Here is a 27,248-nt window from a genome sequence, read left to right on the forward strand (position 1 = left end):
TCGTTACCTCAAACCTGTTCCTCACATTTACTGGGGAGAGCCCTGACTAGTGGAGAACTCAGTCGCAAGATGCTAGGGTACTATGTTCATCCCCTTTCCGCTTGCGACCAAAGTCTCTGCAGTACCTCACTGCTGTACCTCTCATCTATCAGGACCCTTGGATGACATCTGGACTGCCCTGCCGTTCCAAGAAGAACAAAAGAACGAACGGGCGTGTAGGCTACACAGATTGGTTGAAGTCCCCCTGAGCCAATTTTCGATGGAGATCACATTGTTATTGTGCGGCTAAAGCGCCATCTTCACGCAGTTGAGATGGCCTAACACAACGCTGGATTGAGATGTCCCCGTCATTGATTGTCGGTTCTCATGTTACGGTGGGCCATATCCGGATTACTCTCTCCAAAGGAGATGCCTTGTGAGGGTGCTGGAATCTTCTTGCTACGGGTATACTTCGAATCCACGCGTACATTCTTTAAAAGTGACACCTACCAATGGAACGTCCATACACTCCATCGGATGTCATTCCCACATTCTAGAGAGCCAATGAAACACTCCTGGTCGTCTTTGGGGATTTTTGGCTGCTTCTGGTCGACTTGTTTAATGTTCTCACTGGAAGGCCATGCGATTCTGTGCGGTTCCCGACCCCATTTAGAGGAGCCTCGTATCAGTTGTGGTCCCGTTCAAATTTGATAGCCCAAAAATCACACCATCGACCACATCCAGGGTCGGAGGTGTGATGGCTACTGTTCTGCTAACTCTGGACCGGATGGTCCTTCTGCTTGCCATTCAATCCGAAATATACGTATTCCTGCACAATCATTAAGCGGTTTTCTCTGTCGAAATGAAATAATATGCAGTCAAGCCAGTAATTTGCTCACTACATTCGTGGATTGTGAGAGACCTGGAGGATAACCAGGTTCCTGTGTTTTTTCCGCATTAGGTTACCCTGGTGGATTAAGATGAAGACCCCCTGCACTACTTATCCCAACGATACTACAGTCTTTCCGTTTGCGTCTAATGTGCCAGACAAATGTATCACTGCGCCAAGTTTTGTCCAATGGCCTTGCATCTGTGCCTTTTCATTCATCGGTCAGCTAACCTAGTACCTGCATTCGGGCTCATATGGTCACATTGTGAATCAGGTCTACCTTTTTGTCCTGGACACGACCGTGGCAACTATGTCCGTCATGACTTGGAACCAGTCTTCTCAAAAGGACATATAAGATCGTTCATGTCTGTCCATCATTCAAAATTTTTATTATCAACTCTTCACTCGTTATCTCAAGTCTGTTTGTTAAGACTTTGATCTCTCGAAATGATCAACTCCGTTGCTCTTCTGGCGCTTGCCAGCCCGGCATTTGCTGGGATCATGCAGGCTCGTGGCGAGCAGTTCGTTCGTCCCGCTGCTCAGAGCTCTGCTGCTGTCGCTGCCCCTGGCCAGGCTGAGGGCTGGGGCGAGAGCTGGTCTAAGCCGGCCGAGCATGTCTCGACCGCCGAGCATGTCTCGACTCACGACTCCTGGAGCAAGTCCACCGAGTCTAGTGAGTCGTGGACCACCCCGTGCACCACCTCGACCACCCCGGTGCACGAGCATACCACCACCCACCCGGTGCATGAGCACACCACCACCCACCCGGTGCATGAGCACACTACCACCCACCCGGCGCATGAGCACACCACCACCCACCCGGTGCATGAGCACACCACCACTACTCCGGGGCATGAGCATACTCCCACTACCCCATGCACTACCTCGACCACCCCGGTGCACGAGCACACCACTACCCCGGTGCCTGAGCATACTACCAGCATTCCGGTGCACGGTAACACCACCACTCCATGCACCACCTCGACCACCCCGGTGCACGAGCACACCACTACCCCGGTGCCTGAGCACACTACCAGCATTCCGGTGCACGGTAACACCACCACTCCATGCACCACCTCGACCACCCCGGTGCACGAGCACACCACTACCCCGGTGCCTGAGCACACTACCAGCATCCCGGTGCACGGTAACACCACCACTCCATGCACCACCTCGACCACCCCCGTGGCTGAGCACACTACTATCCCGGTGCACAACACCACTGCGATTTATGAGCCCACCACTAAGCCTCACGTTCCTGTGAAGCCTGGCACCACCAAGACGCTCACTTACGTGACCACTACCTGCCCTGGTAAGCCCTAGAATTTCTAAAAAGTCGTACCACTTAAACCGCACGTTCTAACAATACCTCAGTCACCTCGTCTACCATCACCTCCGGCTCTAAGACCTGGACCGTTCCCGTCACTGGAACAAGCACTATCACTATCACTAAGACTACTGTCTGCACCCTGTGCGAGAACGAGAAGCCTTTGACCTTCTACAATGCTACTCAGCCAGCCACTGAAGGCCCCACCGCAGGCCCTACTGCTCCCGTTCTGAAGCCAACCGGAGATGTCGTTGTTCCCCAGAAGCCCGGTCACTCTAAGCCCGCTGAGAGCTACCCTGTCGAGACCAAGCCCGCCGAGACCAAGCCTGTCGTCCCCGCTGAGACCAAGCCCGTTGAGACCAAGCCTGTCGTCCCCGCTGAGACCAAGCCCGTTGAGACCAAGCCTGTCGTCCCCGCTGAGACCAAGCCCGTTGAGACCAAGCCCGTCGTCCCCGTTGAGAGCCACCCTGCTGAGACCAAGCCTGGTGTCCCTGCCGAGACTCAGCCCGCTGTCCCTGCCGAGACCAAGCCTGGTGTCCCTGCCGAGACTCAGCCCGCTGTTCCTGGCGAGACCAAGCCTGCCGTCCCTGCTGAGTCCAAGCCTGGTGTCCCTGCCGAGACTCAGCCCGCTGTCCCTGGCGAGACCAAGCCTGCCGTCCCTGCTGAGTCCAAGCCTGGTGTCCCTGCCGAGACTCAGCCCGCTGTCCCTGGCGAGACCAAGCCTGCCGTCCCTGCTGAGTCCAAGCCTGGTGTCCCTGCCGAGACTCAGCCCGCTGTCCCTGGCGAGACCAAGCCTGCTGTCCCTGCTGAGTCCAAGCCTGGTGTCCCTGCCGAGACTCAGCCCGCTGTTCCTGGCGAGACCAAGCCTGCTGTCCCTGCTGAGTCCAAGCCTGGTGTCCCTGCCGAGACTCAGCCCGCTGTTCCTGGCGAGACCAAGCCTGCTGTCCCTGCTGAGTCCAAGCCCGGTGTCCCTGCTGAGACTCAGCCCGCTGTCCCTGGCGAGACCAAGCCTGCCGTCCCTGCTGAGTCTAAGCCTGGTGTCCCTGCCGCGACCCAGCCCGCCGTCCCCGGTCACTCCCAGCCTGCTGAGGGTCACCCTGCTGAGTCCAAACCCGGTGTTCCCGCTGCCTCCAAGCCTGCTGAGGGCCACCCCGCTGAGACCAAGCCCGCTGTCCCCGGTCACTCCCAGCCCGCTATCCCCAACGAGTCCCAGCCCTCTGCCAACCCCTCCACCCCCGAGGTGCCCTCCACCCCCGAGGAGCACGGTGTCTCTCCCTCTTCCAACGACTTCACCGGTGCTGCCTCCAGCGTCAAGCCCGCTGCTGGCCTCCTTGCCGGTGTTGTTGCTATCATGGCTCTTCTGTAAATCAGATGAGACCCATCGACAACCCATCCATCTCTTCATTGAGATCTGGATTCCTCTCGGTTCCTGACCTCTCTGGTCTTCAGTGGTGCGGATCAGAGAGGCCTCATGGTACCTTTAATGTTTGTGTGATTGCCTGGCCTTTGCTCTGCTTGGAATTTCTCCTCCTGCCCTTCACTAACAAGGTTGGAGGATTGAAGAAGAACGGTCGCTTGGTCATTTCGAGATTTCTTTTTGTTTTGCCTGAGTTGATTCAAACATACTAATAGTAATATAGTGTCTTTATTGCTTGGATTTTTTGACTCATTGTATCTTTTAAGATCTTACTCGTCTTAGATAGCATTCGCATTGAATCAAAAGTCAATTTATCTTGTTTTTAAAAAAATTCCTCAAGGACTTCGTAGTTGGACACATCTAACTCCTTTTCCTTGCTCGTTAGTACACTCGATATTCCCAAATCTGTAGTTCTGGTTTTTATCTCTCACAGCAACTAACATTAGCCCTAAGTCTAGAAAGCTTCGAAAGCAACGACTACGCCCGATACACAAGAGTCTTATTATTCGTAAATTTGATTCTCTTATTCACTAGTCCTGACCGGTTTGCATACTTGTGCTATACTCACTTGATTCATTTGCATGGTCTATATTTGAACTTTTGATATTGACTATGTATGTAATAACAAAAACAGACACTTATTTAGGTAGAAGAGAGAACATAGTAAACCCCAAGGTTCAAAACCCTTCTATACTACATCAAGTTTTTTCTCAGCTTGCACACAATCCACCCTCCACCAGTTGAACCTCTCGAGTTCAACCCGTGACACGTTTTGTTCCTCTTGCCGGGTTACAAATCTACCGCAAACCCTGCAGCTCCTGCTCGAGCTCCGCCTTGACAATCTCCTTCACACCTTCCCACCCAGCACTCGCGCCGACGGGGGGTGACTCGGCTCTCACGCTGCTCCAGACCAATGAACTCTTGGGGCAAGATCTCAGTGAAGTCGTAACCATCCTCTGAACGCAGAGCAAGGTCCACAGCACCAGCAAACTTAGCCGGATGGGCAGTGGACAGAGAGATATGGACAGCATCAGGGTTACGTGCCAAAGAGCGGCGCGTGGCAGCAACTCCAACAGCAGTGTGAGGGTCAAGGATATAGCCACCGGTCTTGGAGCTCTTGGCGGAGCCGGGACCAAGACCCTTGGGGAAGGAGGTCTGGTAAATATCACGGATCATAGCAATAGTCTCCTCGTTGCTAACACGCTCACTCTCGAAATCAACCTTGGCGGCCTCGAGAACGGCGCTGGGGACTTGGAAGCCGCCCTCTGTCTTGAGCTGGTTCAGCCACCCGCTGACACTTTCGCAGGCGTGCTTGCGGCGCTCGGCTTCGCTACCGTTGGCTGTTTGGTAGGAAAGGAACCAGAGGAGACGCTCGAAGTTGCTGCTAACGAGAATGTCCATGGCTGGACTGTGAGTTTCCTTTACACCGTGGTCGGAGGGGGCATCGAGTGCCTTCTTGGTGTAGTGGCCACCGCTGCGGAAGAAGCGGTCGAGAATGTCGTTGGCGTTGGTGGCAATCACCAGTTTCTCGATGGGAAGACCCATCTGCTGGGCGAACCAACCAGCAAGGATATCGCCGAAGTTACCGGACGGTACGACCACTCGTACCTTGGAATCCTTGGAGAAGGAAGCGGTCTTAGTGAGAGAGAAGTAGGAGTAGAAGAAGTAGGTAATCTGGGCCAAGATTCTGGCCATGTTGATACTGTTGACCGCGGCGATGTTGTGGGTGGAGTTGAGGTCTTCATCAGCGAAGAGCGCCTTGACGATATCCTGGCAGTGATCGAAAGAGCCCGCAACAGTGAGGTTGTGAACATTAGGGTCCAAGATAGTCGTCATTTGCTTTTCTTGGATCGGTGAGACTCGGCCGCCATCGGGGAACAGAATAAACACCGAGACATCTTTCTTGCCGCGAAGTCCATAGATAGCCGCTGAGCCAGTGTCGCCGCTAGTGGCACCGACGACGGTCAGGTGGTGTCTGTCCTTCCCGGTCTTTCCAGCGTTCTTTCGAACAAGGAAATACTCGAACAGGTTTCCGAGGAAGCTGAGCGCAACATCCTTGAACGCAAAAGTCGGGCCGTGGAATAGCTCTAGCAAATAGAGGTTCTTTTCGAGAAGGACGGAAGGAGTGCGCTCGGGATGACGGAAAGTCGAGTATGACTTATAGATAATATTCTTAAGATCTTCTCGGGGAATCTCATCCGTAGAGATATAGAGCGACATGATTTCAAGCGCCAAATCCTCGAAGCTCAGATCCCGCCATTCGGTCTCCCACGACTGAGGGAGTCTAGGCATCTCCTCAGGGATGAAGAGACCTCCATCCGAGGCCAGGCCTTGAAGAACAACATCTTCAAAGGATCTCTAGAGAGACAGATTGGTTAGTAACGTGTTTGCACTGAATAGTTATTTTTCGACTCACTCCGGACTCAGCCCCACGAGTACTTAGGTATTGTTGTGAGAGTGTAGGAGACATGGTTAGAAAGTCAATTGACTCAAAGAAATTCCTTGAACCCGCAGTAGAGAAGAAGAGAGGCGGAATGATTCATCCCACCGCGGGGGAAATATGAGTGTCCCAAAATGGACTAGTGCCTCCGAGAACGGCCTTCACGTGCATGATTTCATTGGCTGACATCTATACAGTGCCCAGGTGTTTTATCTTCAATCTTCAATCGTTCTTCATGGGCTCATCTCTATATTCAAATCTCGTTCTAATCATCTAATTACACGGCTTTGCTCATAATTACTCGTTGACTAGCACGTATCTGTAACGGGCCTTGCCATCCTCCATATCCACAATCGCCTTGTTCGCATCCTTCATCGGGATTTCCTCCACCCAAGGGCGAATTCCCTTTTCGGCAACAAGTTGGAACATCTCCCGGATCTCACTGGGGCTACCAACGAGGGAGCTCTGCAGCTTGATGCGGCGCATCAAGCTTCGAACAGGAGCAAACAGTCCACCATCCTCAGGAAGACCGACCTGTACAAAAGATCCACCAGTCTTCAAAAGGCCCAGGTAATCGTTAAAAGGCATCTTAGTAGACGACACAGTGGAAACAATCAAATCCAAAGACCGAGCATGAACCGTAGCCCAGTCAGTCTCATCATCAGTGGCAATATAAAGATCTGCTCCCATCTTCAGCGAATCCTCCTTCTTAGCCATCTTCCGTGAGATAGCAACAACCCGATCAGCCCCCATGGCCTTAGCAAACAGCAAGCCAAAGTGACCCAGGCCTCCAACGCCAATAATTCCAACGCGCTTGCCAGGACCACAGCCATTGTGCTTGAGCGGGCTGTACAGAGTGGCACCGCCGCACAGCATAGGGGCAGCATCGGCCGACGAGATAGCATCGGGGATCTTGATGGCAAAGTGGCCAGGCACTCGGTTGTACCGCGCATAACCGCCGTACGACTTACTGCCGTCGTAGTGGATGCTGTTGTACGTGCCGACGACCTTCTTGCTGCAGTAGTTCTCCATACCGGATGCGCATTCTTCGCAGTCGCCTAGGCGGCCGAGGCAGGACTCGCTCTGGGCGCCAACTCCAACACGGTCGCCGATTTGGATGTCGGATACCTTGCTGCCCACGCGCACGGCTGTACCGACGATTTCGTGGCCTACACAGCAGGGGTAGGTGGTGGGTCTCTGTGGCGAATGTTAATTTTTCCCCTTTCTTTCTATGGGGATGTTGAAGGTTGTATATCGGCGAGTTTTCCCATACCGAGATGAGATCTCGCTAATACAAACGAGGGACATACCCAGCCACTCCGGAGAGTGTGTAAATCAGAACCACAGATGCCGCAGTGAGAGATTTTGATATCAACGTCGGTCTCCTCCCACTCCTTCGGCTGAAATTCTTGCCATACCATGTTACCCTCGCCGGCGCTAGGGTCGAGACCCATCCAGCCTTCGAATTTGTAGTCTGGTTGCGCCATGTTGTGATTTGGGAGAAATGTTCACTGTACACATCTTTCCCGAGGGTCTGCCCCATTTATATCTCTTGGAAGCGGGCCACGTCCGAAGTCCCACTCGGCTTTGCACACTGGAAACTTCGGTCGATGGATACATAATTGGTAAGCAGGCTTCTTCGATGGATCCGTTTGAAGATTCGGACTTGTAAGAGCCTAGAAAATGTGCGGTTTAACTTGTAGGCCTATAAACTCAGAGACAGTTTGTTCGCTGATATCTTAGCATCTACATCCATTCCTAATTTTGACAGGCTCTGCTTTGGTGATACAGCTTGATTGAGCCACGATATACTTATTTAGATGGCATATTTAGTTGTCTGATCATTGCCTCGGTATATACGGAGTACATATATATATATGCTTTGCTTTTATTTCTGTGGAGCTGTGGCTTGCATGAGCCAATTTATAGCGCAAGTCTATTTGCATCTCTTCAATGAATGTTGAAAGGCCGTGTATAAAAACGTGTAGTGTGGCTGTAGATGTCTCTCAGGTTTTACACTACAAAGCTTGGCTGCATCGCCAAGATATGCCTAATCCAAGTCCAAAAATATCACAATAAGGGAAAATGATATTCGAGGCGGAAATGTACAGGCCTTTTGAAGTCCGTTTAGGTAGAAATGCAAGCAAAATTAAACAAGTAAAAGAAAAAAACACCAATCTATCTCGGTCAGTTCAGATCCTCGCTTGCGAAAAACACCTGGATATAACATTGGCCGGTAAGGTCGGCTAGACGCACTTGGATATACCATCAATGCCACTGCTCTAGAAGAGCGACAAAATGTCGTCGTTGGATTTCTTGGACTGGTTGTTTTGAGAGGGGCCCGCATTGCCGGAGAGATCCAGACCAGAGAATCCGTTCATGAGATCGGCACTGCCACCAGCGCTCGACGAGGGTTGAGCGGCTCCGGAGTCTCCGAACACTCCTAAGAGATCATCTAGGTTGTTGCTTGCTTGGGTTGTCGGGGCACCAGCTGCAGGGGATGCTACCCGTACGGGAGTACCAGCCAGACCCTCCAGGCCGGACATGCCGCCGGAGGGCTCGGTTTGTGCGGAGGCAGGAGCACCGCCGTCGAAATCGATGTCCAGCAGGTTCTCGACGTTGTTTTGCGCCTGTGCAGGGGCTGTGGTGCCGCCAGCGGCAGCGGCAGCAGCCGCGGCCAGTGGGTTCTCGCGCGCGTTTTGGATTTGCTCCCTGTGGATTCGTCAGCAACATGGTCAAGGAACAATGGACATTGAATACGTACTCGATAGCAGCGCGCATGACGGCGTCGGCACCGAATCGGCCGTGACCGACAAACTGCTCGGGGGGCTTGTGGTAGACGGAAGAAAGAGTAGACAGTTCGGAAAGGAGTTGGTCGAGAAGTGCTGGTGGCAGTGAGTGGATGGTGGTGACAATGGGGGGCTTGTCTGAGAGCACAATGTTCTTTGTTGCGTTTGGATCGCTGGTGTTGGACAGAAGACGCCAGTAGATATATGCTCGGTCCCGGACATCTGGGTTATCGTTCTCGGATGTCGCAGCCTGGAGGACCCGCTGCACCAAGCCCTGTGCCTTCTCGGGCCGCTTAAGGAAGAGTTTGACCACAGCTGTGAGGATTTGCAATTGGGTCTAGATATAGAGGTTAGTCAAGATCGTAGCATATACCAGGAGGGAAGAACAAACCGAAGAGAATTCTTCGTTGAAACCATCCACAAAGCCACCCAAGATATCACCGGCGTTGCTAATCTTCTCGGCATACTCTCCAACGATCCAGATGAGTGCCGCTCTAGCATTGGGCTCATCCAACTCATCAATGCACTGGCATAAAGTAGGGATTATACCTTCATAGCCGGGGTATTTCCGGAAAATGTCCTTGATGACAACGATCGCTTCCTGAACGACGTAGTTCACCTTGGTGTTGATAAGATCCAACAACGTGTTAACGCACCGCTCGCTGGCGCTCTCAATCTTGATGGCAACTTGACCGATTGCCTTGACAGCTCGGCGGACAAAGTCCATGTCGACTTCAAGGGCATACTCCTTCAGTTCAGCGAGAAGCTGGTCCACATTGCGGTCGTTCGCTATGCGCACCATGATCTCAAGTTTCTGGAATTTGACATATGGTGGGTCGTTGTATTTGCAGAAGAAGACACGAAGTTCTTTGTTGAGAATGTCAGGCTCCTTCTGCAGCAGAAGGTCGATATTTCTTAATGCAACATATTGCACTTCGGGGGCTGACGAAACCAATGTAACTATATGACATTAGCAAAAACAAGTGTAATGAGAGCAGCGATGGCGCATACCTAATGGCGGAGCCATCTTCTTTAGGTAAGTCTTGGACAACTCAGGGCTGACATTTTTCATGTGTAGGAACACAGCCTTGACTGCCGCAAGAACCACACCGGCATTGACATGCTGGAACTGAGGAGCGACTCTTTCGCAAATGTGCTCCGACTCCTTCACGTCGGAAGTCTTGTACTCTGCCAAAGTTGAGAGAATGGTGACACGCCCCCATTCCGTGCACTCGTTCAAAGCCATCAGCATCTTCCGTAGCGAGTTGGTAGTAATCTGTAGAGCCTGCGTCTCCGGTGCTGTATGATGAATCTCCTGGAGTGCAGTCACCGAATTGGCGACAACCATGGGGTTTGGGTCTCCAATCATCTCCTGGAGCGTCTCCAAGAATCCGTTCTCGATGGCCATTGTCGGGTTCAGATCGAAAAGCTTGGCCACACAGATTGCAGCGGTCTTGCGTACATACGGTGACTCGTCTCGGAGAGTCTTGCGCAGCGGTTCTTCCATGTAGTCCACCATCTTCTCCACCCGAATACAACCCATTGTGCGGATTGCCAGCGCCCGAATCAGTGGGTTGGGGTCTTCCGAGTCTTGTACGAAGGTATTCACGGCGAGAATACATAGATCAGGGTGCGACTTGGCGTAGTTCCTGAAGGTGAGATTCGACTGATTAGCATACGTAGTCACCTTTAGTTGTACTGTGGTACCCACATGAGATAGAGGTAGACCAATTTCTTCTGCTCAAGGTCGGCTGTAGCAATGTTTTTCAGAACATCTGGGAACAGGGCCGAAACATCCTTTCCTAAGGTCATGGCCATAATTGTCTTTTGAATGGATTCCTTCCTGTTATATTGTCAGCTATACCACGTCTTCATCATACATTACCAGCCCGGACTGAAGGCTTCATTGCTGTACATACCGTTCATAGGCATACTGGGAGCTGTAACAATAGTTAATACCATTCGTCATTCGCTAAGGCGAGGTAACCAACGCATGGTGGAGGGGGCCGCATACACAAGTCCAGCTCGCAATTCAAACGTCTCTCCTTTCCGAGGCACCGTAAAGGCGCCGCGAATTTTGTTCATCGCCATGGCGAGGATGTATAAGCTTCAGCAACGACTAGGTCGTGCCTCCGCCTAGAGATATCGGGGATGGGAGTGAGAATGGAGTAGCGTTGGGCGACTGCGGGGGATAGGGAGCTTCGCGGTCGCGCGAGATCGGGGGATGGAATTTGTCGAGATTGTTCGTCACTTTGTTCGCAAATCCAGAAAGTAAATCAACGATCTGGGTTGGGGAGATCTGGAGGAAGAATGGGGGCGAGGAGAGAGAGAAAGGGTGTTTCGGACGATCAAAAGTTGTCCACAAATGGTGGCTTCTGGACTCTCCTCTCCCGCTTTACGGTCATCAACTCTCTCCTTGATTTTACCCTTCAATTCAGACCATCGCTGAATTTATGGTATTTATTCTACATCTGCCAAAACTGTCAAACTGCCAAGACTAACACATCTGCAGGCTAACCTCCCTAACTTGCGACGCCTCTTTGTGGAGGCCAGGACGGAGGCGGAGGAGAACGAGTACTCGCGAAAGGCTGTATGTCATTGGACCACTTCAGTGGAATTGATAGTGCTAACAAGTCTAGTTCTACAACCTTGTCCTCTTCATCTCTTCTGTTGCTATTTTCAGCTTGACTGCCCAGCGTATGAGTGGACCGAAAGCTGGGCGATGATGCTGACCCGGATTGCCATATATTTGGACATGAAGTCTGGAGTATGAAATACAAAGACGCAAAATGCAATTTCCCGGCAGCCCAGCCGCTGGTTCGACGAACTGCTTTATTACGAGCCCTATGTGATTGTATCTATCAATCAGTCTCTTCGCCCTCGCTCTCTAAGAACGCAAGCGACTGTCGCCCCCGATTCTGTCTACGCCGAGGCTTTGAATCATCGTCATTCTCCTCATCACTCTTAGCTCCCCATTGCTTTGCGCCTTGCTGGATCTGCTCTAGATCCGCTTTTAGCTCCCGTTCTTCACGGATCTGGTTTGCCTTCTCTTGAGATGGCCGGCCAGTCATGCCAGCATCCTCCAGCATCCCTTTCAGATGCTTGATTTTGGCCTTCGGGGTATCATACGGCGCCAGCTCTTTACCCCATAGCTTACGGATCCCACACTTGATGAGCCATCCTTGCAGTCGTTTGATTTCAGCTTGGTCCGGGCTGATATCCCCATCTTTGGCTTTGGGGGCTTTCTTCGTTTTGGCTGCATTTCCCACGGCACTTTTCTGTCGCTTGCGAGGCGCCTTAGGCTGAGGCTCTTCGTCAAGCACCACCGACATCTCGCTTTCAGAATTATCTTTCGTATCTCTGACTGGTCCAGCGGCATTCGAAATGTCATCGGGAACATCGGAAGCATCTGATGCTTCGTTCGTGGGAGGCTTTCGTGCGGATCCCTTCTTCACTGGCGACTTCTTCAATGCCGACTGTTTCACTGGCGCTTTCGATCGTTTCTTCGACTTTGTGACATCATCGTCACTCTCATTACCGGATAATTCAGAAGCGTCTGGCATGTCTTTCTTGGGTTTCTGTATTGAGGGCTTCTTCATTGGCGACTGCTTCACTGGCGCTTTGGATCGACCCTTAGGCTTTGTGACCTCGTCACTCTCGTCTGACGGAGCTGATAGCTCAGCTTCTTCATCGGACATCGGCGTCATAGTCTTCTGGCGCTTCCTAGAATTTGGCGCGGTCGCGGACTTTGCTCGCTTTGCAGGGGCAGCAGGCTTGGGCTTTGGAAGAGGAGAGGCTTGGGATTGTGGATTTTGTATCGCCTGATCTTGTAGTTCCTGTAAAAGTATCACGATCAGTGTTTTTTCCTGAAGCTGCTTTGAAGCTACCGAAGGAGCACTGTAAAGGCAGAGAGAGACCCACCACCTCTTCTTTGATTATATTCTCACTCCGCGCCTTCCAATCGCCTGTAGTCTTGAAGTATCCCGCCGTGAGACCTAGTGTAGCTTCCACCGCAAGTCGTACGCGCTTCACGGTCAATTCCTCCATATTCCCTGACTTGAAGATTGCAGCCACTTGGTCGCGAAGGCCCTTCTCAAGGACCTGGTCGGAGGGGGCGCTGGGCACCTCACCCTCAGCTTCAGAGTCAGAGTCGGACATTGTATACTTCGGCGGCATATTGATATTGCCTTAGGGCGATTGAAAAGTGTTAATGGTAAAAGGGTGAGTTGGCATCAATGATTTAGCTGCTCGGATCATATATAGATATGGAAATAAGGACCAGAAGAGCAAAGTATTGGAGGAAAGATGTTGATGTATTGCAGTCAAACTGCGAACCTGAGCGCGTCTGAGTTGAGCGCGCCGGAACGGATGACAAAGCGGGAACGAGATTGATCGGCGTCACATTCACTATGTCATTTGCACCTCTTACTCTGAAACCTCAACTTCTGGATATTGGACAGGATCAAAGCTCATTGATCCTATATCTCTCTCTCTCATATCTTTGACAGTGTCCTCTTGCTCACTGTTGCGACAAATACCCGTCACTACTATTACCTCTTTCTCGTCTCCGGTGTTTCTCCGCAATCTATTAGAAATCAACCCCGAATCAATCTCACCACTCCGAATCCTCATCTCCCGAGAAAATCAAATATTTACAAGTGAAATAATGTCTTCGGTTCCACCGGAGCAAGTCGCTAGTGAATTTAAAGGCACGGGGTCCATGTTCACCCAGCAAAACCCCGCGGCTTCTGCAAGCTCCTTCAAGCCAGCCGGGAACGATGACTCCAAAGCGCCATTGCCCAAGGGTGTAGTCCTGGACAAAGACGGGAAGCCGTACGTATATACTGCTAGAAGCGATCGACTCGGCCGGTCTACTCGGTGGACTAGGATTATAGAACAAGCTAACACACCCACCTCACAGCTGCCGCACCTGTACATCCGTCGCCTCATGGCGAGCATTGACCAAGCAAGCAGACCTCAAAAGCGCAAACTCAAACTCTACCTCTTCCAATACCTCGACTGCGGGCAAAATGACAGCCTCAATGTCCGCCCTCGCCGCCGCTGGAACGCCTTCGTCCAGCGAAAGACCCTCAGACTGCCCGCCAGACGTCGAAGAGCTAGGTCGCTCAACATGGACATTATTGCACTCGATGGCAGCTACATACCCCGAAAAGGCGGACGCAGAACACCAGGCTAACATGAGTGGATTCTTGAAGTTCTTCTCCAAGCTGTACCCGTGCTGGGTGTGCGCGGATGATTTCCGGACATGGATGGCGCATCCCAGTGGACGAAATCAGCCGAAACTGGGTAGTCGGAAGGAATTCGGATGGTGGATGTGCGAGGCGCATAATGAGGTTAATCGGAAGCTTGGGAAGAAGGAGTTTGATTGTCGACTTTGGGAGGAGAGGTGGCGGACTGGGTGGAAGGATGGTCGGTGTGATTGAGCTGTATTCTTTGGTGTCTTTAATTGGAGTGTCCTTCTCTCTACTCTTCAGTTTGGACATATCCCTTGTACATTAGATATGCATTGTTTGGCGAAGCAAAATAAATTGTACTTTTACTCCTACCCAGTAGACCTGGTAATATAAACTAAGCGACTAGAGGGATGACTGACCCTTGGTTGAGAACTACAAAGGAGGGAGCTTTTGGACAAACATGTTCGCATACAAACTAGATCGCTAAGCAATTATAATCTTGGATACAAAAAGACATCTAGACAAGGGGATTGTGTGCAGGAAGTTTTGTCTTTCTCCCAGCCGCAAAAAAAAATATGAAAAGCGCCGCCAAACACAACTTCTCCTCGTGCAGATGAAAATGTACCCGTTTTGTAACTTCATATCAGGAAGAGAGAAAAAAAGGCAAAAAACCGTTATGCTTCGTCATGCGGCAATTAAAATTGACTGGGGACGAACAAGCGCAAGCCACTGGCCGGGGCCCCGATCTCCGTAACATCCGCTATCCGATCGACACTTCCCTTATACTGGGGGTGATATTTGGCACCGGTGAAGGGGTCTGCGACACTGGGAGAGCCGCTGTAGATAGGAGTGAATGAGGCAGCGCAAATATCGAACTCGGCGAAGGGGTCGAAGTCAATATCGATCTGGTCTTGAGGATTGCGTTCGCATTGAGCTTTGATCTTCTTGGCCTGTTTCTCATGATTAGTATTTGTGTATCATAAATTAGAACATTCAATCTTAAGAGTCTTACCTGTTCCAAAAGCTTAGCGGAGCCTCCATTAGCCAGCATCCGATTGGCAAAGCTCAAGGCTGAGCCGTAGTTCTTGTTCGCAAAGGCCAACTTCATAGCAGCCATCAGTGCCAGTTGTCGGTGAGCAACCTCGAGCTTGGGGATTGTGAAGTAGGCTGAGAGCTCAAGGCTGCGCTTGAGGTTCTCAGGGGAGTCGGTGGAGAGAGTACGGCGCTCAAGCTCGATCGACATGGCGAGAATGTATTCCCGAGCAGTGGCAATGATCTTCTTTGCCTCCTCCACATCGGCTTCCGATGAGACGGTGTTAACTAGAACTGTGTGAAGAATGCGCTTGAAGATCGCTACACCGTCCTCCAGTCTGTTGGACCGCATAGCGGAATAACCCTCTTGCAGATCGACACTGGCAACTGTCTCTAGGTCTCGGGGAATGATGGGAAGCATTTTCCGAGAGTCTGTCTCATCAACAGTTCGGCGCACATAATTGACCAAAGGCGGCAGACCAGCAGTCGCCGGGAGATAGGTCTTGGTCGCCTTGTAAACTTCGAGGAAGCGAGGCTTGAGAGGAGCGAACTGAACGGCACCAACTTGACGGTTCAGCAGCTGCATCGCAGTATCGAAAGAGCCAGCGGCGACATGATCGGCTGCCAGCGGGGAGTTGCGAGCCCACAAATCGGCCTCAGAACCTCCCGCGCCAGCTTCGGCGCTTTCAACATTGACGAAGTCGACCTCTTCTTCAACATTGACATCATCACCCATATCCCATCCCGAAACTTCCTCGTCGTCATCTTCAATGGTTTCCCGGGCAAGGACAGCTTCTTGCTCTTCTTCCTCGATCTCGAATCCATCAGCACCAGCCTCTTCGTCGGCGGCGCCAACCTCTCCAAGAAGAGCCTTCTCAAAGGAGGAGTGGCCAGCAGCCTTGACAGGCCAGTTGGACTTGAAGGTAGGAACAATAGGATGGGGAACCTTCAGAGGTTGCTCGAGTGTGGGTAGGCCGATCTGATCTTCGGTGAGACCAACAGCCTCCAAAATAGACTCGGCCTCTTCAATCAGACCATGTGATTTGGCAGTGAGATAGGCAAGCGGGTCTGGCGAGAATTAGTATAAAGAAATCAATTGCCACCAGGGGGAATACATACACAAGTCCACTTCTTTGAACATCTGGATTCGGTCCTCAACGTCCCCGCGGTAGAGGGCGTTTTGGAAGCGAGAGGTGAAATCACCGCGGTGTTCAGCAATCTTGGCCATACGAGCGAGCTTCTCCTGGTCGCCGGTACAGAGGTAAAGGAAAGAGAGCTTGTCGAAGTTACGCTGCTTTTGGTACGTCATTTCGACAGTCTGGTGATTACCGTGAGCCAATGCCTCAGTTCCAAGCCTGCTCCAGAAATTAGGGCGGTCGAGTTCCCGTGCCATTTCATTGGCAACCTCGAGGTTACCACATTCAAGGGCAAGATCGAAACGGGTCTGAGGGTCTTGCACGAATTGCAGAGCAATCTCCGGGTAGCCCTTCTTCTGCAGATAAGAGATGATGCTCTGGCCAACCAAACTCGAGGTCTTGATAATTTGAAGCATTTCATCGTAATTCCGCTTCACGAGGGCGAGCTTGAAACGGTATTCAGTTGGGTCGATCTCCAAGATGCGTGGCTGAGCATTGCGATCAAGGGCATAGACGCTGCGCCCCTTGACACGCACGAGGTATACGGTCTGATCAAGAGTGCGGATAATTCCATTGTCTCCGTTGAGAAGGGAGTACTTCACATGGTTGAGGGTGGAGTAGAGCAGGACACCAGCGTCATCCCAGGTAGCACTCTTGATGCGAATAGTCTCGTGCAAGGTACTGACCTGCTCGAGGGTCTTGGTCACGATGGTGACATTGTGTTTGCTAAGCAAAGCGCAGTACAAGCCATCGTTGGACCACACCACATACTTCACTCCGCTGACAGCAAGCTCTGCAAGCTGCTTCTTTTGTTGGATGTCGAACAGAGTAACATGTGTAGGGGTGATGAAGAGCAAACATCCGGTACCACCAAAGTAGATATCGGTCGCGCCGGCTGGGGGCTTGATTGTCTTCGTTGTGGAGTTGCTAAGGTCCTTGATATCGACCTGCTGGCTCGAGGGGTTGAATACAGCGAAGCGGTTACGGGCGACGAAAACTGCCGAAGTGGCTTGTCCACGCTTAACGTCTGTAGGCTCAACGGCTCCGGTGGCATCTCTTGGGAGATGAATCAATTCATAAGTTCCATTATCGGCAGGCGTGGTGACCAGAATAGCACGCTCGGCTGGGTTGTAAGAGAGGGTACGAGGAGGGACCCATGGGGAACCTAGCTTGCGCAGCGAAAGCATCGGCGGGGACTCGACGTTCTTGCCGAAGTCATATGACTTGACGTGCTTATCCTTTGTGATGTAAAACAGCTGGTTCTGGTAAATAGCAGACGCGGGGCGCTCTCGCTCGAGCTTGAAGACCATAACACCAGTATCATGGCCTGCGGCAAACAGGTTCATCTCAGGGTGAGCAGCGATAACCCAGAATCGATCATGATCGCGCTTAAAGGACTGAACGGAGGTACGCTTGTTAAGATCCCATGCGCGAATCGTCTTATCTTCGCCGACGGAGAGAATGAGGTCCTGGTGTGGGTGGAACAGAGCGGCAGAAGCATTTTGGAAATGGCCACGACAAGTATCGACTTCCCAAGCCTTAGTATCACTCATCCGCCAGAGCTTAACTAACCGATCGTCACCGGCCGACACCAGCAAGGGTAATGTAGGGTGGAATGACACCCAGTTAACACCACGGTCATGACCTTCCAGCACGAACTTAACGACTGCATCGGTGTTTCCAAACATATCAGCTTGGTTTGGATTGGCTCTCGCCATTTGGTCTTCGAACGAAACTGAGGTGGGGGCTGAGTGCTTCTTCCGCAGGCCGGAAATGTCCCAAATGCGAACCGACTGATCCAACGAGGCGGAGGCAATGAGGTCCTCGGTGGGGTGGAACTGAGCGCACATAACATAGTGGTTGTGACCGGTCATCGTACAGACTGAAAGAAGTCAAAAGCATTAGTTGATGTCAATCAAGGTAGCTCCAATGCATCTTACTGAGTGACCGATTTTGCCAGTTCCAGATTCTGATGGTCTGGTCATCGGACGCAGATAAAATCCAAGGCAGCTCGGGGTGGAAGAAAACTGTTCGCACATAATCCAGGTGACCATTCAATGTGAACAAACACCTCCGGGTCTGGTAGTTCCAGACTTTGATCTTGTAGTCGTCACCTCCGGACACAAACAGGGGCTGGGTTGGGTGAAAGTCAACGCCGCGAACCGGGCCATCGTGTTCTTCGAATCGGTCGATAAGAGTTCCCATGCGGTAGTCCCACAATTGGATGGTAGAGGAGTGAAGGGAGACGAGAATCCATGGCCTGTTTTGAGGTCAGATTGGGTGCCCTGAGGTGTTAGGTGTCCCTCCGCGGGATTGACTGACCGTTTGGGATGGAATGCGATTCCTTTGGCTCTGGAGGATTTCGACTCAAACTACTCGAGAGATAATAATCAGCATCTTCAATTGAGCTCCGTTGTTTGATGGCGCATTGAGATGCCCGAGGGGGGGCCTTACCTTGGTGAGCATGTTTGGGGAGGACTGCATCTTGAAGATTTGGCCGGAGCCGCACTGTAAAGTAGCAAGCTCCGCACACTAGAGAGCAATATAAGGCAGAGGCGACCACCGCATCCACCGAAAAGAAAGAAAAGAGCGAAAGGTAAACACTTGGTGCTGGTGTTGGTGTAGCAGTAAACTAAACGTGGACTCTATTGTGGAAGCGAATGACATCGGCCAATGGCTGCCAGGCGGTGAGCGGTCAGGGGATAGCTAGTGTCTACCTTTATTTTGTACACATACAACACGTTACTGTTTTCAGATCGAAGGTGAAAGTGTTGATATTCTGATCTGATCTGAATTAATTGTTGATTTGTTCTTGACTATACATCCAAATTTCAACCTCGATTCAGCTTCGAGTGGAGTTATTTGTTTACTCCATATACCCCCCGCGTTAGAAGCATCTGGAAGTCCATGATGTTATGACCCATACCTTTCTTGCCAGTTCCATGCTCCTTTTACCAGTCTTTTCCCTTGTACTTAATCTTTTAATAGACATTTCTTAGATCACATACTCCACCCGTTCCTTCCTCGACTGGTTATGTATTTTGCGATTTGACCGTCAACCTTGAACTGAACTACATATATTTCGTACCCTGGACTGGAATGCGAACACTTTTTGCGCTCAACTTTGGAAGGCTGATAGAAAAGCATGGAAGACCTCCTAATGGATGATAGCCCTACCAAGCCACAACAGCCACACCAGCCCTTTCAATACTCCACCGGGTTTACTTCTTTTGATGGTGCAGCAGACCCCCAGCCGGAGGAAAGTGAACAGAGCACGGACGACTCGGGGCCCTTGACACCTACCCAGGACACAGATCCATTCGACGATAGTGATGATGATGTCCAAGTCATCAAGCCCTATGACATTGAGGAGCCCGACGATGAGTTAGAATCTAGCTTGCAAAGGGTAGATCGACTGTGTCTCCCAGATCGGTTCGAACGGTGGCAGCGTGACTTGACGGACTATCTGGATGATCTGGACGACCAACCAGTTGGATTTAATAGCAATACAACACGCTCGATGCGAAAGAGAGGACAGAAGAGAAAACCAACCCACAATACTACCGCTCTACAGCAGGGCAATCCACCCCTCAAACAAAGATATGCATCGGCCGAGACCCAGCCTCAAGTCCATGACCACCAGCCCAAAAGACGAAGGGTTAGCGAACCACCACAGTTGTATCCTTCAAGCACAGACTCATTTGGCGGTTTCCGTGAAGCCAACACGAATGATAGCTCAAGTTCCGAGACACAGTCGATGGACCTGAGTGGCAATGAGACCATGAATGACTCGCCCATGGCCGATGAGATGGATCTCGATTGAAATATGTTTGATAAGGTATTTTCGGCCGTCATCCTCAACGAAGTCATTCAGGGTGGGTGGACGGATTTGGCTATAAAATGACGTCATGCACATCTCATCGCAGGCTGAAAACGCTTCGCTCGATCGGATCTGCCTTGGTCCTCACTTATATTCCAGCAAGGATCATCGGCAAAATCAACGATTCATTATGGCCACAAGAACATCCTCACGCCATGCCGCCCAGAAGGCCAAGGAAGCCATTGCAAATTCCGCAGAGCCGACTGGCAAGACCACCAAGGGAACAAAGCGGAAAGGTCCAACCGAAGAGGCTCCACACCCCAAAAAGGAAAAAACGGAGGATATAAAGCCAGAAGAAGAGAAAGCGGAAAAGGCATCGGGTGCATTGGTAGACGCTCCAGTGCCCGAGACAGAGGAACCTACCAAGAAAGAGAAAGCACCTGAAGAAGAGGTGGCACCCGTCGACAAGGAGGAAGCACCCGTCGACAAGGAGGAAGCACCCGTCGACAAGGAGGAAGCACCCGTCGACAAGGAGGAAGCACCCGCCAACAAGGATGAGCCACCTGTCAAGGCAGAAGAACCATCCGAAGGACAACAATCAAAGGAACAACCCGGCGAAACCGCGCCGGAGAAATCTCAAGGAATCGAGGGAGGTCTTCACAAGTCTGAGGAGAGGGAAAACGTGGTATCCTCTAATATACTCGAGAAGGGCTTCATCTACTTCTTCTTCCGCCCACGGGTCAATGTAGAGGATCCTCAAAGTATCGGAGATGTCGCCCGAAGCTTCTTTGTTCTCCGTCCCACCGTCCTTGGGGCAGAATTCGACCAAGGCCAAGGCGCTGTCGACAAAGACGCCTCGTGTCGCTTGATGATGCTCCCGAAAAAGAAGTTCCCGACCTCACCCAAAGAACGAGATATGGGATTCGTGGAGAAGGCTGGACAATCTATGCAATCTCTCCATGAGAAGTTCATCGCTGGTTCCACATACCAGACTGCCACCCGAGGTGAGCGTCACATCGAGGAAGCCAGACCTTACGCGGAAGGTGTCTATGCGATCACCTCCACACCGCGGGCATCCCATCTTGCCTATATCCTGACCATCCCTGCCGAGCTTGGTGATATCCAGGAGGATTTCGGCCTGCGAGAACGTGGAAGTTGGATTGTTCAGTCGAAGAATCCCAAGTTTGCTGGTCCACCAATTGGTCAATTACCGAAAGACCCGGAGTTCCCTCCATCGTTAGTAGTTTTCTGTACAAATACTTCAAAACTATCGCACTAACGTCGTTTTCTTTAGGGTTCTCGCGAAATTCGAAGATCTTCGATGGGTACCTATGCAGCCCGAGTTTCTGGACTATCCTAATTCCCAATTTCTCATGATTGGTGAGGCACAGAATCACCTTGGCAAGGCTGCATCTTCTGAGGGAGGTAAACAAGCTCACGAGGAAGAGCCTGGCCAGGAATTGGAGAAATTGGAAGATGAGAACGAACACCGGGTTGATGCACTCCAAGGTATGTTGCTGTATTGATACTATGTTAAACGCGCTGAGACTGACCTCAAACTTAGGAGATGAAACAATCTATGAAGACTTGGGCTTCCACGCGAAGAATTACCCCAAGTTGGCCACAACTTGGAATGCTTAAGTCCTGGGCTTTGGATTACAGAGCCTTAGATTATCTCTCAAAATTAATGCTACCAATCACACTTACACATGGACCAGAGTTATATATTTTGGACTGCATTTTATTTTCATCTCTCCACCTACAACATTGATATTCCAAAAAGCCATCGTAGTATTACTTGAAGTATACTAGTAAAGCTTCAATGCTATCTCAAGTCGAATGGTAAGATTTCCTCATTTGTATTGTTGGAATATATGCCAAAACCAACAATTCCGTAGGACATCTGAACTTTGAGAAATTCGGGCTTCAGACAGTATTGCCGTCGCCCAACTCGAAAGGACGCTACATACAGTCTTTACACGCATGTCAAAAATTTGACTTCGTAGCCCGATTTGCCTTCAAAGCTGTTTTTTTACTTATAAAAAAAAAAAAAAAAATAACAAATCAATATGCGCTCCTCTATCAGTCTCTTTTATTTTTGCCCATAGCCAGGTACAAGTATACAGGGCTACAAATACATAGCTGAAGTAACGTAACTAAGCCTGAGTTTTCCCGAATCTCAAAGATTGCAAAAATTCATTGACTATGGGATCGTCAGAGGGGGAAAAAAAAGCGTAAAAGTTATGATTATTTGAAGTAAAAATGGCGTTATCAATCGCATGGGCGTATGATGAGAACTTGTATCAAGGATGCGTCCTGTAGTAACATGTCCATGCAAGTGGGAGGCAAGGCATTGAGTGACCGAGCAGAAAAGCTAGTTTGGGACTACTTTGATAGCATGCAAGATATCCTCAAGAGACCATCCCGGCCCGCCGGGAACAATCTCTGCCCAGACCTCTTCTGGGACGGCATCGTTGGGATCGAGTAGACTCCAGTTTGGACTGGGCTCCGGCTTAATCCATTTGAAATCTTCGACCTGGCTCCAACGATCTTCGTGGTCGGGACGGTCATGATCCAGGGCCTGTATAGAGACTGTAAGTACGAAACCAAATGAAAAACAAAAAAGACAACGAGGAGAGCACTAACATAGGCCTTCGGGATCCGACCAAATCGAATATTGGAACAGTCCTCAATAATGGGGTTGCTAGAACAGCTGAGATAGACATCAACGTTGCTGCAGTTGTGCATGCGGAACTGGCGACATGATACCACAATCACGCTATGCTCAACGCCAGTAATGTGTGCAGGGCCATCGACTTGACCACAGATCAATAAGCTTTCTTTGATCCCCTTGGCAGTAAGACTGGCATACGGCTTTCCATTGGAAGTGGGAATGGACATATCAACGATGCAGCGATCCAAGGAGGTAATAGACACCGGGACTGTGGATGTCGAGCCGGAGGCCGGAAGCATAATGTGAAGTCCATGATGATTATCGACCGACACAGAAGAGATACCTGTGGCCGCAAACGTACCGGCAGGCTTCTCCTCGGCAGGCTTTGCGCCAAAGTCCCCAACCGAGACACCTGGGAACGAAGTGGGAGCAAGCTCCGGTCGCTCTTGCTGCTTATCCGGCTCGTTCAATGGAGTGGAAGGGTAGTTGGGCGTGTTGACGGAGGAGCCAACTGATGAGGCACCTGGAGAGTGATACCTAGGGATGCTAAGCCGCCCTTCTGCTGCTAGTACGGCAGCATCAGACAAAGATATAGCAGATGTGTTTTTCTTGGTCTTGAAGCTGAATTTTGACCGGGGTTCAAATGCGGCACGTGTCTCGCTCAATCGATCTTGCAAAGCCTTGATTGCCTGTAAAGATGTCAGGTTTGCTCTGTTAAGATAAGGTGTGAGTAGCGCATACCTCTGCATATACCCGCTGGTCATATGTGGGGATGTAGCTCGCTGCATCCTTGACCTCATTGGATAACCGCACGATGCCGGCAAGACAGTGGTCTGTTGCATCGACACGTTCACCACCTATAAGCGAGGTATCTGCAAGACGATCCATCTCCTGCTGCAGATCTAGAATGACAACGTGGTTAGCATAGTCGTTTTGCTTGTAGTGACCTAAAATGAGGTGGCATTTGCCGAAAATCAAAGGGGACATACCGGTGATCTCATACTGGAAGTAGCGAAAGAAGCGTTCATTTAAGGGAATATCGGCTTTCGAGACTGTCTGATTATCCGCCGACAGTCGGCGTTTTTGTATATCTGCCTCAGCCATGATGTCAAAGGTTTAGAACAGAAAGGGGAGATGAAAGAGAATGAGAGGCGTGGAATGTAGCAATGACGTCGATTGGATCAGGTTGATCATGCCACCCCGCACAGTATGGCAAATCACTCAGGTCCTTCTTTGCGACAGATGGCACTGTGAGCTACAATATATGCAGCTATGAGCGAAAAATCGCTGTAATTCCCCACATTCAAATATTCGTAGTTTCCTAGGGCTCAAAATCCAAAATAAGTGCGGATCTTCGGAACTTGGGCTATATGGAAGTCGATCCCACAGTTGCCACCTATAAAATCCGCTTTTTTTTTTTTTCTGAAGTGAAAGCCCTCAGACCTCAGATTGACGCGATAATCAACTGCAGCTTCACTGTGACGTCGATCATCCCGCATTTCACGGAGGTCGGAAATCAGATGATCCGCGAGGGTTTTCAGGCGATAAGGCATCAACTTGACTTTATAGTTCGTCTTTTCTGTACATGATCTTACCCTTCAACCTAGAGATTTGAAAGAGGAAAGACACATATATTGCCCCAAGAATGCTGCAAGCGACGGTTGTTTCGACTATTTTCCATCCCGAGATTGTCATAGGGATGGCACGATCTAGGCCTACAAGCTTCTTTCTGGTCTGCCGGATGATTAGGACCTTGAGGGTTGACTCATTGAGCATGTAAACTTCATTTTTCCTGGGGGTAATACAGCGGAAGCACTGGAATGAGCTGTTGCAACCTAAGCTTATTCAGTTGCGCAAGCACAAGCTGGCCAAATGAGACTGTCTACAATGTCATTCCGGTCGACAACCGCCTATAACGAGATACACACAGATCACGGCCTCTGATTCTCAGAAAGCACTGGAAAAACACATCAAGTCATGGTGAGTATAGAGCTGGTGTAAGTGTTTATTGGTAAAATGTACAGATACCCGTGGGCAGCCTGTTTTGACAGACGATTTTTATCTCTGGTGGATATTTGGGGGCTCCCGTTAACGGTAACCTGCAAATAGCATATAGTTAGCCATTTCCATCCAGAACTTCAACATACGTCGGCATGCCTTGTGTTCTCTAAGATTAAGACACAAGAACACTTAGAGTACTCATTCTTAATTGTACCTTTCCTCCAGACTCGGTGTATGGCGGATGTCGGTGACTATCAAATGAGGGTGCAACGTTGTACTGTTGTATCTCCACTTGTATCAATATCACAAACACTGAGCACCTAGCTCGGGTAGTTCTGATCACCAAGCAGATGACATTATAGATTTCCTCGTGAATATCGAGTTGTTTCCAACTCGTCCAGAAAGTGATATATTTGATCTTATGATCCCCAGGGTAGTGTCTATTAAGCGTGCTAATTTAGCAAATATTTGACAAGATGACACTTCAATCTCTGGTTCTTCAGATCATGGCCCTTGTGCTGTGCTCTATCCGATTGGTGTTTGCTGTTGATTCCAGTTACCAACAGGTTGAACTGCTAGACAAGGTACCGGATGGCTGGTCGAGGGGGATAGAGCGTTGGCCTCTAAGCTTTTAAACTTCCGATTGGCAATTACCCAGCATAACGCCAGAGAATTCGAGCAAAAGGTCATTGAGCTATCAACCCCAGGACACGCAAGTTATGGGCAACATATGAAAAGAGACGAAGTCAAGAAATTCTTGAGCCCACCATCCGCGATTTCAGACCGAGTTATTGCATGGTTGCGATCAGAAAATGTTTCCGCCAATTCTATCGACTTAGATGGTCATTGGATCTCGTTCACAGTCCCAGTTTCCCAGGCCGAGCAGATGCTGAAGACAGAGTTTTTCTACTTTCATCAAGAATCTCGGCAAAGCATCGCCATTCGGACACTTGGCTACTCGGTGCCTAGCGTCTTGCATCCCTACATTCAATTGATTCAGCCGACAACTCGATTCGGCAATCTGATCTCTCAAAGAAGCTCCACCCTGAAACGGAAGCCAGCAACTTCCGAGCAGCTCGCCGCTGGATGCAATACGGCCATCACACCGGACTGCCTTCGGAATCTGTATAGATTTGATGACACGACCACCAGACCCGAATGGCGCAATCGACTCGGTATATCTGGCTTCTTGGAACAATATGCTCGCCACGCTGATTTCGAGGAGTTTTTGCGTCGTTACGCCCAAAGCCACACAGACACGAACTTCAGTGTTGTGTCTATTAATGGCGGCCGAAATGACCAACACTCAATATCTGATAGTATCGAAGCGAATCTAGATGTACAGTACTCCATTCCGTTGGCGGATGAAGTGCTGGCAACATTTTATAGTACTGGGGGACGCGGTCCTGTTGTTCCCGAACTAAATCATCCAGACTCTACTGAATCGACAAACGAGCCATATCTTGAACAGCTCCATTACTTCTTGAATCTCCCAGACGAAGAGCTCCCTGCGGTACTTTCCAACTCGTATGGAGAAGACGAACAGAGTCTTCCACCGTCGTATGTAAACGCTACTTGCAGCCTATTTGCCCAGCTCGCTGCCCGGGGTGTTTCAATACTTTTCAGTAGCGGGGATGAGGGCCCGGGGCGTGCTTGTGTGAGAAATGACGGGACGAATCAGACCAGATTCATTCCCGAATATCCGGCTTCTTGCCCATTTGTTACTGCTGTGGGTGGCACATACGGCATCAATCCCGAAAGAGCGGTTTCCTTCTCCGGGGGTGGGTTTTCAGAGGTATTCCCTTGTCCCCAATACCAGGACCAGGCAGTGAAGGGCTACTTGGAGCATCTTGGAAGTCGATGGAATGGACTTTATAATGCTACGGGAAGAGGATACCCTGATGTATCAGCCCAAGCCGCGAATTTCATTGTTCGGGACCATGGCGAGTGGGTCTCAGTTCGCGGAACAAGGTTCGTCTTCTGCAGATTTACGGAGGGAACAACAAACTGACGATATACATATAGCGCTTCAGCACCAGTGGTTGCCGGTATTGTGTCTCGGCTCAACTCTGCTCGTCTTGCCCAGGGTAAGCCTCGGATGGGCTTCCTAAACCCATGGCTCTATAGCCACGGGCGGACCGGGTTCACGGATATTGTCCTGGGTCGCTCTTCGGGCTGTAACTGGACTGCAGGAGATGCCAATCTTCGGGTACGGAATGCTAGTTGGGATGCCGTCGAAGGGTGGGATCCGGTGACAGGGCTCGGCACGCCCTTTTTCCGTACACTCGTGAGATTGGCATTGTCAAATGATGTGTAGGCAAATGAATTCGAGTGAAATATATCTATTAAGAGCTGAGTGTCATGCTGCAGTTCACCAATGTCCAACGAACAAAAATTGAACAGCCTAGCTTGTGGTAGTTGTACGACGAGGGTCAACATCCAGACCGGCGATCATCAAAATGCCCACACGTGACTGTAAGCTGACCGCCTACCGCAGCTCCGTCATGAGCATCGGAATGTCGCCAACAATCATCACTTGAAAACCGAAC

General features: G+C 50.5%; 12 protein-coding genes across 12 annotated transcripts; 6 read left to right on the forward strand and 6 right to left on the reverse strand.

Moving 5' to 3' along the window:
* Positions 1-1,315: 1,315 nt before the first annotated feature.
* cspA (putative cell surface protein) lies at positions 1,316-3,561 on the forward strand (the record flags this gene model as incomplete). Its single annotated transcript, XM_056681052.1, has 2 exons — positions 1,316-2,180; positions 2,243-3,561. 2 exons carry the CDS (start codon positions 1,316-1,318, stop codon positions 3,559-3,561), a joined length of 2,184 nt encoding a protein of 727 aa, XP_056528434.1.
* An 840-nt stretch (positions 3,562-4,401) lies between these two features.
* Positions 4,402-6,082, reverse strand: N7500_009915 (threonine synthase THR4; the record flags this gene model as incomplete). Its single annotated transcript, XM_056681053.1, has 2 exons — positions 4,402-5,970; positions 6,029-6,082. The coding sequence occupies 2 exons, from the start codon at positions 6,080-6,082 to the stop codon at positions 4,402-4,404; spliced, it is 1,623 nt and encodes a 540-aa protein (XP_056528435.1).
* A 267-nt stretch (positions 6,083-6,349) lies between these two features.
* Positions 6,350-7,539, reverse strand: N7500_009916 (NAD(P)-dependent alcohol dehydrogenase; the record flags this gene model as incomplete). Its single annotated transcript, XM_056681054.1, has 2 exons — positions 6,350-7,249; positions 7,363-7,539. 2 exons carry the CDS (start codon positions 7,537-7,539, stop codon positions 6,350-6,352), a joined length of 1,077 nt encoding a protein of 358 aa, XP_056528436.1.
* A 795-nt stretch (positions 7,540-8,334) lies between these two features.
* Positions 8,335-10,932, reverse strand: N7500_009917 (putative AP-1 adaptor complex subunit beta; the record flags this gene model as incomplete). Its single annotated transcript, XM_056681055.1, has 7 exons — positions 8,335-8,764; positions 8,817-9,178; positions 9,233-9,801; positions 9,853-10,490; positions 10,553-10,684; positions 10,761-10,781; positions 10,856-10,932. The coding sequence occupies 7 exons, from the start codon at positions 10,930-10,932 to the stop codon at positions 8,335-8,337; spliced, it is 2,229 nt and encodes a 742-aa protein (XP_056528437.1).
* Positions 10,933-11,151: 219 nt separating this feature from the next.
* N7500_009918 (uncharacterized protein) lies at positions 11,152-11,567 on the forward strand (the record flags this gene model as incomplete). The annotated part of the gene is made up of 3 exons (XM_056681056.1): positions 11,152-11,297; positions 11,395-11,431; positions 11,481-11,567. 3 exons carry the CDS (start codon positions 11,152-11,154, stop codon positions 11,565-11,567), a joined length of 270 nt encoding a protein of 89 aa, XP_056528438.1.
* A 135-nt stretch (positions 11,568-11,702) lies between these two features.
* Positions 11,703-13,017, reverse strand: N7500_009919 (putative transcriptional regulator; the record flags this gene model as incomplete). The annotated part of the gene is made up of 2 exons (XM_056681057.1): positions 11,703-12,677; positions 12,763-13,017. The coding sequence occupies 2 exons, from the start codon at positions 13,015-13,017 to the stop codon at positions 11,703-11,705; spliced, it is 1,230 nt and encodes a 409-aa protein (XP_056528439.1).
* A 490-nt stretch (positions 13,018-13,507) lies between these two features.
* Positions 13,508-14,285, forward strand: N7500_009920 (flavin-linked sulfhydryl oxidase; the record flags this gene model as incomplete). Its single annotated transcript, XM_056681058.1, has 2 exons — positions 13,508-13,674; positions 13,763-14,285. The coding sequence occupies 2 exons, from the start codon at positions 13,508-13,510 to the stop codon at positions 14,283-14,285; spliced, it is 690 nt and encodes a 229-aa protein (XP_056528440.1).
* Positions 14,286-14,731: 446 nt separating this feature from the next.
* Positions 14,732-18,810, reverse strand: N7500_009921 (coatomer subunit alpha; the record flags this gene model as incomplete). Its single annotated transcript, XM_056681059.1, has 6 exons — positions 18,659-18,810; positions 18,527-18,576; positions 18,145-18,464; positions 16,188-18,086; positions 15,049-16,136; positions 14,732-14,986 (listed from the first exon to the last, which is right to left on the reverse strand). The coding sequence occupies exons 1-6, from the start codon at positions 18,686-18,688 to the stop codon at positions 14,732-14,734; spliced, it is 3,642 nt and encodes a 1,213-aa protein (XP_056528441.1). The 5' UTR covers positions 18,689-18,810.
* Positions 18,811-19,349: 539 nt separating this feature from the next.
* Positions 19,350-20,027, forward strand: N7500_009922 (uncharacterized protein; the record flags this gene model as incomplete). The annotated part of the gene is made up of 1 exon (XM_056681060.1): positions 19,350-20,027. The coding sequence occupies one exon, from the start codon at positions 19,350-19,352 to the stop codon at positions 20,025-20,027; it is 678 nt and encodes a 225-aa protein (XP_056528442.1).
* Positions 20,028-20,214: 187 nt separating this feature from the next.
* Positions 20,215-21,665, forward strand: N7500_009923 (uncharacterized protein; the record flags this gene model as incomplete). The annotated part of the gene is made up of 3 exons (XM_056681061.1): positions 20,215-21,260; positions 21,319-21,533; positions 21,589-21,665. The coding sequence occupies 3 exons, from the start codon at positions 20,215-20,217 to the stop codon at positions 21,663-21,665; spliced, it is 1,338 nt and encodes a 445-aa protein (XP_056528443.1).
* A 733-nt stretch (positions 21,666-22,398) lies between these two features.
* N7500_009924 (putative tubulin-specific chaperone c) lies at positions 22,399-23,802 on the reverse strand (the record flags this gene model as incomplete). The annotated part of the gene is made up of 4 exons (XM_056681062.1): positions 22,399-22,605; positions 22,671-23,387; positions 23,440-23,600; positions 23,688-23,802. The coding sequence occupies 4 exons, from the start codon at positions 23,800-23,802 to the stop codon at positions 22,399-22,401; spliced, it is 1,200 nt and encodes a 399-aa protein (XP_056528444.1).
* Positions 23,803-25,429: 1,627 nt separating this feature from the next.
* On the forward strand, positions 25,430-27,016 carry N7500_009925 (S53 family peptidase; the record flags this gene model as incomplete). Its single annotated transcript, XM_056681063.1, has 2 exons — positions 25,430-26,670; positions 26,725-27,016. 2 exons carry the CDS (start codon positions 25,430-25,432, stop codon positions 27,014-27,016), a joined length of 1,533 nt encoding a protein of 510 aa, XP_056528445.1.
* Between the last annotated feature and the right edge of the window lie 232 nt (positions 27,017-27,248).

The sequence above is a fragment of the Penicillium coprophilum genome, assembly GCF_028826855.1.
Source record: "Penicillium coprophilum strain IBT 35676 chromosome Unknown utg000006l_segment0_segment0, whole genome shotgun sequence".
Lineage (NCBI taxonomy): Eukaryota > Fungi > Ascomycota > Eurotiomycetes > Eurotiales > Aspergillaceae > Penicillium > Penicillium coprophilum.